Source organism: Podarcis vaucheri (genome assembly GCF_965113315.1).
Source record: "Podarcis vaucheri genome assembly, chromosome: 8".
Classification (NCBI taxonomy): Eukaryota; Metazoa; Chordata; class Lepidosauria; order Squamata; family Lacertidae; genus Podarcis; species Podarcis vaucheri.
In genome coordinates, this window is record NC_138766.1 from 3,526,829 (window position 1) to 3,536,253 (window position 9,425).

At 54.6% G+C, this 9,425-nt stretch overlaps 1 protein-coding gene across 1 annotated transcript; it reads left to right on the forward strand.

The window, feature by feature from the left end:
- The first annotated feature begins 6,483 nt into the window (after positions 1-6,483).
- Positions 6,484-8,076, forward strand: NKX2-4 (NK2 homeobox 4). The gene is made up of 2 exons (XM_082234609.1): positions 6,484-6,933; positions 7,329-8,076. The coding sequence occupies exons 1-2, from the start codon at positions 6,546-6,548 to the stop codon at positions 8,036-8,038; spliced, it is 1,098 nt and encodes a 365-aa protein (XP_082090735.1). The 5' UTR covers positions 6,484-6,545; the 3' UTR covers positions 8,039-8,076.
- Positions 8,077-9,425: the final 1,349 nt, after the last annotated feature.

Sequence of the window (9,425 nt, forward strand, 5' to 3'; positions counted from 1 at the left end):
GATGTAACATAAGCAGTCAAATAAGCTTCCTGTTTGCCCAGAGTGAACACGCAGGGGGGGTGTTACTCCTGTGGGAATGTTCTGGGGTGCAGGAGAGGATATATTGACTAATTATATCCGTATCCAACTTGTGCTAACAAGTTCCCAAAATATCAGCAGAGTTTACAAACATTCCCCTTTAAGTTCGCAACGGTAACGTGTGCACAGGTTCGCTAGAACCTCTATAATAATTATCTGGTAATTTCCCCTTTATTCCCTCTTAAAATACAAGACACAACACAGTCTTTATAAAAGTATAAAAGAGTTTACTCACGTTCTGTTCACAACATGATCCCAGAAGGCAGACAGGCTTAAAAAGTTACATATACTTAGAATCTATCTTACTGCAAGATAGACCTTATCTCCTCTCTTGGCTGAGAGCCAAGAGGGCATCTTTACATGCTTCCTCATCGAAGGAAAATGGCAGAGAGAGAGAGATGGCTGCCTGCCCTGTGCTTTTGTCATTACCTGCACAGGTGAGGCCACACCCACCTCTGGTCACATGCGGAGGAAGTCCGTCCCCAGGAAGTTTACCTGCTTGCTGGACAGACATCCCTCCACATGTTCTAACATGTACACTCTAGGAATGTTGTCATTGACTGCTCCTGTGTTTACATCCCACAACTCCAGCCAGGACGACTTCCTGTCACACCTGGTCTGGAGCTTCCTCCCCCTGTGTGTGACCAGGTAGGTGGGTGTGACCCTGGGAGACCCCATAAAAGGGGCTGGTCACACAGCCACCTCCGTCTTCTTCCTCCTGATGCCATGCTCTCTTGATACTGATATTTTGCTCTCAGCCACCAAGACATGGGCTCATTCCCATATGGGATGAACTCAAACCCTCTTCTGTAACTCTAAGCTAAAACCCGCCTTCAGGGATCCAACTATGAACTGAATGTGAGTAAACTTCTTATTACTTTTAAAAGAAGCTTCTTGTGTCTTTATTATTATTGGGAAGGATAACAGGGGACTTAACAGGAACAGAACCCAATCTGAACAAAGCCAGACTGGATTGCTTAAGTAAAGAGATTCAAACGAATCTACCAACTAGCTTCCTGCTATATACTGGGGAATGTCGTTCTGCTGCTGACTCACAAGTGTGAGTGAGGAAGGATACTATTAAATCAATATATCCTCTCCTAGTATCTACAACATTCCCACAAAGTTCACCTACACTTTCCAGTAAGGAGGGGAAGAAACCCCCTGGGGAACTTGCCTTCCTATGAAAGCAATTGAATGCTGAAAGGATGGAGGAATGTGGCCATGGAGGAGGAGGAGGAGGAGAAGGAGGAGGAGGAGGAGAATGTAGGGTTTCCTGTCATCATTTTCACTTGGAGTCCCCGATGGGCTATTTATGTTAGGATTATTCGTGCAGATTTCCCATTTGCATCGCCACCCAAACAGGATGCAACCTTCTACAGACTTCTGAGTGAAACAGCAGGCCAGCCTATAAAAGAAGAAAAATAGAAAAAGGAGCCTACAAATGTGAATTTCATGCATCCGGAGGCCTGAGCTTAGAGCCCTGGTCAGAGCCACTCCGCGAGTCCTACCCCACGTCCCTGCCCCCAACCTCAGCAGCTCCCCCTGCCTGACGCCCTTGATTTCTCTGTGGATTTTCCGCCGCCGCCGCGACGGGCCACGAAATCGGAAACCTCTCCGAGCCTTCATCTCTTCTGCTTCCTTCACATCTCCGCCCCCGCCCGCCCAGACACCCACCCGCATCCGCTTCAGGTGGGGAGGATGGAGCCTCGGAACCCAAACACGTCTAGGCTAATAGTAGGTGCCTTTTCCCCTTTCAGAAACGTTTGCAACAGGAAGAATGGTGACTCAGGGACACCAGACGGGGCTCCCCAGAGCCAAGAGGGCGTAGATCAATGGCTGCATAAGGTGCCCTCGCGCCCCATCCATCCCCGACTCAGGTCCCCACTTGTGGGCTTCCCGTAGGCAGTGCTTGGTCTCTTCGGAAAGAAGTGGCCTGATCCTGCAGGACTCTTCTTCTCAGGCTCTTACTTTCTCCTAGACGTGGGGAGTTTTTGATCTTGAACCTGCGGGTGGGCGGAGGTAGTTCTTATATCGAGGTATCGCACTCCTTGTAGGAATGGACTTGGCAGTCGCAGTTTCGTGCGCCTCTTCCAAACGGTGCCCTGGCGAAGGAGGAGGCGACGTTTCACCGAGGTTTCCTCCTTCCCTCACACTCCAGTAACGTGGAAAGGCCAGCGATCTACAAACTCTTTTATGGGTTACTTGTGCTGAGAGTTACAGCAGCGAGGTGTAAAGTGGTGACCCCAGTTTTCTTAAAACCCAGTAACCTATTGAGAGAGAGGCGGCTTACCGGCGTCCCATTCGAAAAAGCCAGTCCTAAACATTCCCAGCCAACAGTTCCAAATGTACCAGCAAGACAGCTACGTTGCTTCAGTCGGAATCGCAAAAAAACCCAAAAGTCCACACTTTTAACATCCATTAGTTTACATGCGAAAAACGCTTCACGTCGGGTTTATGGTGCTTGGCCAGGTTTTGATTAGGAAAGGCGACTGTTTGCAACAGCCGAAAATATTATAGGCCTTGAAATCATCTTCAAATTTTGAGCTCTATAAAGTAGCAGTAGAATGGATAGAAAACTGGCAAGATTCATCAGAAAGTTATATTGAGCGTTTGCTCAGGATAACTCTCTGGTGGGTTGCAATAAGCGTCCCAAAGCAGCGTGAACTTGTTTAAAGGGTTTTAGTGGATCTGAACAGTTTTAGAAACGCGACTGATAATTTTTATAACTATAGTGCGCTCTTGCTGGGACGGAAGTTCCATGGAACCTTTTGAGGTCTTCACGTATATAAGACTGAGACTAACTCCTGCGAGGAGCAAGTCGTGAAAGATCCCCGTCTTTGTTGCCGATGTCTTTATAAAGGCACCCAGAACAAGCTTCTCCCCTGATAACGTAGAGTAGAAACCTTTAATCTGAGTAGGGATTTCCTTGCGGGGTTCCCCCGATGTTTAAGGCACTCAAAATGCTTCCAAGGTGGATCTCGTTTTCATTACTGAAAGTAATTCATTGTTACTCCATTCATTACCACATATACACCGCCCCACATATGTATAAAACAGAAGCCCCCCCCCCAAACTTCTCGACCGAAATACAGGTTTTGTTAAAAGCACCACGAGTTTTTTTTTAATAAAAAAAAGCAAAACCACCACCACAACCCTTACATAAAATAAGTTCACGCTGTAAAGGTCCGATACAGTCAACACCCATCACTTTAAGAGCGCGGCCCTGTGCGCGCCTGCTCAGAAGTTCCGTGGGACTTACACCCATGTACGTAGGTCTAGGACTTGCAGCCTAAATTAAGTATTGATTTCAGTGGGAGAGGTTTAAGCAAGAGCTGAAGTCTCCCACTGAAATCGATGGGCCTCCAAAGTGCTGAACCTTGCCTAGATTCCTGTGCCCCTTTGTCCCACAGGGGCCTCAGAAAGAGAAGGCGGCCTTGCTTTCAAGCAGCAGACAGGGACCCTTGCCTGAGCTGGCAGTGCCACTTCAGACTGCAGAAGATGACACGTGTGATGGCATGCTTCCCCCAAAAAGGATCCTTACTCCCAGGAAACAAGCGCGTCATCAAGGCAGTCAAGAGAGCGTGGTTTTCTATTGGTGTGGAGCCTGCCATCTGAAGTGACATCAGCCAGACATAGGTTGACATCTCCTGGTGCCCTTCTCCGAAGTAAGCTCAACAGCAAGCCTCTTCCAAGAGCGGGCAAAGAAGATTGGAAGAGGAGGAGACTTGGCACCGGAGCCAAGAAAGCCATAGGCTAGTGACCTGCTTGCCTGCTCCGGCTGCTGTTTGCTGCCCACTCGCCACCGCCCACTTTGCAGCAGCATTTGTCCAAAGTACCTCGATATGGTAGGTATTGTTAGCGTTGTGGCAGGCACAACTCCTTTGGGGATGCCCGCTCAGCACCACCCTTTGGTGTTATTGGGCCAAGACGCATGGAGAGTCACATAATAACGTATGCTATTGTTAGCTATTGTGTTACACAGGCAAGTACTTCTGGGCGAGTGCAGAGTGTCAGTTCTACACGCTGATGCCCACAGTGCCCACAACCTTATAGACTTCCAACTGCCAGCGGGAAGTCCACAGGGAGCAGAATTCCCCCTTCCCCTCTCCTTTCCCGAATGAAGCGCTCTCCGCATCGCCCCTGACAAGAGTCGGTAGGCGTTTCATTTTCCTTCTTCAGCGAGCAACTTTGTAGCTCGTAGAGCTTCTGCAGTAGAGCCAGGACTAGACCTGATCGTCGCTCACTTTTTCTTACCGCCGCTAGACCTGGTCTCCACACACCTTTTCTCCCAGGCCAAAGGCGATCGCGGGAGCACTGGCGGCTCTTCATCCTCACAGGAGTCGCGAGAAGCGGCACCGTCTAGTCTCACCTCCCCAGCCAGCGTTCAGTCCTGCTCAGAGAGGACAGGAAAGGCGCGGGACGTGGAACTCTTCGAGGGCCACAGCGGTCTAGCTGCGCCGCCAGCTCGCCTTCTCAAGCAAAAGAGTGAAGCCACACAGAGAGGGAGGAGGCGATCGGTCTCTAGCGGGTTGTAAATGGAGGGCGCTTGTTTTTTTACCTCTGCGTTTCTTCTAAAGATAAGAGCCGTCACCAAAACACTTGAAGGAGACCCAGCGCTAGAATCAGACTCGGCCCTAGTTAGGAATCCGACGGTAGGGGACCCGACGGGTTCAGGTCTGGCACACGTTTAATATCCTGTCAACCCAGATTCTCCTCTCCGTGGTTACACACACCCACACCCACACACACCTGCTTTAGTAAATCCAGCTGCCAGGCGGATCTCGCTTCTACCTTCCAGAGGAGAACGTGGTCTCTGCCCGAGAAGTCAAGCAGAGCCGTCGGAGCGTTGCAGGCTCTTCTGCTGCAGGCTGCTCTTCCCCGGACTCTAACGCTCGCCCCCAAACTCACACCAAGCTGTTCTTCATCATCCGGCTCCGACGTGACTTGGAACAAAAGCACTCTCTCCCGAGGTATGCGTTTAGAATCGGATTCTTAGACGGACAGAGAACTGGGAAAGCTCCAATCCTCATCCTTAAGCACAAGGCCGAAGCAAATCCGCTTTCGTTTCCACGGGACACGCTTCCCAAACGGTGCCACTCTCTGTAGTCCGTGCTCCGACGGCACGCTCATTTTCATTCGATATCTTAGGTTGGACCAGAAAATTCAAGCAATGTTGTAGCAGGGAGCCGAAATCTATCCTTTCCTGGGTACCGGGGGCGGAGGGGAGTGCTGTTTTCTTTCTTTAGCCCAGTGAAGTAATCGCTTGTGGCATGCAGTCCCCACACTGCAGTATCCGCAGGTTTCGTAGGCGCAATTTGTCCTGTACATCCCTGGACATCCCTTTTCCTTGGACAAGACTTTCGATTTCTCGCTTTCTTTTCCCACTGCCCAATATTGAAGGAAGAGAACTGGAGGACTTCAAAGCTTGCTTCCAGTTAGGTGTTTCAAACAAGCCTCAGTTCAAATCATATCCTACTTAGCAATTATAACGCGCTTTTTCCATGCTCAAAGCGCTCCTCTTCTATTATCTCAGTCATCTTTACAACAACCCTGTAAAGCAGGAGAAACGTTCTCATCCACGCGCGCACGCTCAAGGTGTTGCTTTCAAGCGGGGGGGGGATTTCCTCTTTCGCCAACCTTGCTGCCACAGTTTTGCTGGAGGGCGTAAAAGGGACCCAGCCCAAGAGCGGCGGGTGTGCGCTGACTCCGAGGGTCGTGCCGAACGGGCCTGGAGCGCACCCCTCGAGCAGTCGGTACAGCAGCCTGAAGAGGCGTCCAGGGCAGAGGCGCGCCTGCCCACCCATCCATTTGGTGTCCAAGGCAGGCCTTGCTTGGCAAGGCTGCCGCGGGGACGCCCCGGGCCTCGCAGGACTCGGCCTCCCCCAGCTTTTGGAGCAAGAAGTCGAGACGGCGTCGAGGGTTCTCCGCCTGGCTCTCTCAGGGGTTCCCAGTGAGCGGGGTCGGGGTCCCCGAAGTTGAGGTCCCTCTCCCTCTGAGGGCCTCGGGGAGGCGGGGTCCCCTGTGCCTAGCAGGGGCTCCCTTCGAGGAGCGTGGGGTGGGGGCTCCTTGTACGCGGGGAGTGGTCTCCTACCTTGGAGCAGCTTGGGTGCCTCTCTAATTGGCGGGGGACCCCCCTCTCCACTGGAGGGGGCTCCAGCCGCAGAGGCAGCGAGTGGCTGCTGGGGGGGGCAGCCTTCCTTGTGGCTCCGCCCCCGCCGGTGTCTGTCGTAAAGCGGGTGCCGCCGGACTAAAAGAAACCCCAGCTAGGAGGCGAGAGCTGCGGGAGGGCTGGCGCGCCGCCGCCGCCTCCTCCTGCTGCCGCCCCCTCCTCTCCTTGGCCGGGCTCCCGCGGCGGCGGGCGGCGGCGGCGGCGCTCAGCCCCCTTCTCGTCCGGACTGGGCAGCCGCGTCGGCCGGGCGAGCGAGCGAGCGCGCAGGGAGCCCAGGAGATTCGCCCGGCGAGCCATGTCGCTCAGCCCCAAGCACACGACGCCCTTCTCCGTCTCCGACATCCTCAGCCCCATGGACGAGACCTACAAGAAGTTCGGCGCCATGGACGGCAGCCTGGGCGCCCCCCTGGGCGTGGGCGCCGCCGCCTACCGGCAGCCCCAGAACGCAGCCCTGCCTCCGCCACCGCAGCAGCACCCCATGGGCGCCCACAACGCCGCCGCCGCCGCCTACCACTCCATGGCGCACGCCGGCGTCTCCCAGTTCGCCCACGGCCCCGTGGCCGGCTACTGCAACGGCGGGCTGGGCAACGTGGGCGACCTGGCACCTTATCCAGACAGCGTGCGCGGAAGCGCAGCCGCCTCGGGCTGGTACGGAGCCAACGCGGATCCCCGCTACCCCACGAGTAAGCGGGGAGGGGCTAGAAGGGAATAGGGCTGGTGGGGCTGGTGGGGCTGGGTACTCAGACTGCATTTTCTTGGGGGAGGGCTGGAGTGCGCCCCATCTTTGGTGGCCCGTCTCCTCCAGCGCCGCACCCCAAATCTGGAGGCCCTTACCCCTAAATTTGGGGAGCTAATTGGGGAGGGGGAAAATACTTTGGACGTGCTCAGGGACACTCAGGGCGCATAAGAGTCCCAGCTCTTTGGGACTCAGTCGCCTTAAGCGCTTGATAAAGCTGACCTCTCCATACTTGGTGAGGGTGACGCTTTCGGCCCCAGGTCCCGTTCCCCGAGATTGCCCTCTGCTCTAACTGCCTCCTAACTCTCCCGTGTGTGTGTGTGTGTGTGTGTGTGTGCTCAGTTTCCAGGCTAATGGGCCCGTCGGGGGGCATGAACATGGCCGGCATGGGGGCTCTGTCGGGCATCGCAGAGGCTGCCAAGTCCCTGGCGCCCGGGCTGCACGCTGCGCCGCGGAGGAAGCGCCGGGTGCTCTTCTCGCAGGCGCAGGTGTACGAGCTGGAGCGGCGCTTCAAGCAGCAGAAGTACCTGTCGGCGCCCGAGCGGGAGCACCTGGCCAGCCTGATCCACCTCACGCCCACGCAGGTCAAGATCTGGTTCCAGAACCACCGCTACAAGATGAAGAGGCAAGCCAAGGACAAGGCCGCGCAGCAGCTCCAGCACCAGCCGCAGACGCAGACGCCTCCCGAGGGGCCCGGCCTGTGCCAGCAGCAGCCGCAGCAGCAAGCCCAGGCGGCGTCTCCCAGGCGCGTGGCCGTGCCGGTTCTGGTCAAGGACGGCAAGCCCTGCCCGCACAGCGCCGCCGCCGCCGGCGGTCAGTCTGCCGGACAAGCTCCCAGCGCCAGCGGGGCCGGGGGCAGCGCTGCCCAGCACCCCCAGCAGCAGCAGCAGCAAGTGACCTCCCTGGGCCAGGCGCCGGACCTAGAAGAGATGTCCCCCAGCCCGCCTTCGCTGCACAGCCAAGTGGGCGCCCTGGCGCAGATGGACGCGGCGGCCGTCGAGTATAACGGCGGCCTGGTCAACGCCAGCTTGCTCTATGGCCGGACATGGTAACAACCCCACAAACACCTGCCCACCCCCGCACACACACCCCAAAATAAACCGAACCGCCCTGTTGCTCTTCCTCCCCCGACCCCCGCAAGAGATGCCCGCTCCCGGGACGCAGCGACCTTCTCCTGCGCTGGCGGGCTCCGACGGCAACCAACTGGACTCGGTTGGCTTAGGGAGACAGGGGCAAACTCTCTCTGCCGTCTAAGTCCTCCTCGGCTCCAGATCATCCTCAGGCCACTAGCCCAGGTATCTGCCTGCTTGCTGAAGACTACAGGGGGATTAAGGAACGATTTGTTGACGCGGAGCCGGGGATTATCGGCTGGGAGCAGGTTGTTCTCTGGCGTAATTTTGTCACCCGCTCCAGTGGTGGGCGGGAAAGCGGGGCAGAGAAGCCCCCCACCCCCCAGCAAAGCTTGATCTGAATATGGATCGGTGTTTTGTACATATCCGATCAAGGCAACCGAGCAAGATCAACAATGAAGTGCAACTTATCTCTGGAAAAAAAGGGAAGAGATCCTGTTACTAACACTAATAATAATTTTATATGGGAGTCCCTTAAGTGCAATCTCGTTATTATTGATTGAGAGCTGATTGAATTGGAACTCGAGGTCGACTATCAGCATGATCCGCCATTTTTACAAAAGGGAAGGCGCAACTGTCGCCTGGACGGTGGCGGGGGAAGGGAGAGAGAGGGAGAGAGAGGAACCCTGACATTCGGGATATCCCGCCATAGGGGTAATTTCCAATACAACTTTTTGGACGCGGACGCGCAAGAAAAGTTTTTAATTATTGTTATTTACTATGTGTTCGAATGTATTACTGGCAAAACCTCGTACAAAGCCAGCCATTGTAGAAAGAGCAGGCAAAACAAATGGCGGCCTCGTTTTACTGAAAGGTGCATGAACAGATGAGCGAGATGGGCACCGCTCCCTGCCTAGTTCCCATAACAGGTCCAATTCCGTGAGAAGTTCTCCTGCGCAAACCCCACTGAAATCAATGCGAGCTGAGGAGGAGCACGAATAAACTTCCTCGAGGAGCAACGTGCGCCTCACTGAATGGGAATCTCCACGTTAGTAAAATAGGGTTAGGGCTGAATTAGGAGCTGAGCTCTTAAGAGGACCAAAAGAAGCAGTAAACATGGGACGGGGCGGATAGAAACGGCAGAATTCCTCTGTCCATTAGACGGGGAGCAAAGGATCGAAATAAATCCACAGGCAGGAGAAGGTGGCCCTGAAACAGGAAACCAATTATGTTTGCCTCTGAAGGCTGAAATCCTCAGAAAAGTTTAAATTGCAGTGGGCTTTAAACAGTCTCGACCCAGTGTAGGATTGCGTCCAAAGTCATTTGTAGTCTCTGGCGTGGGCAGGAAAATCGCTTTTACATAATTTTG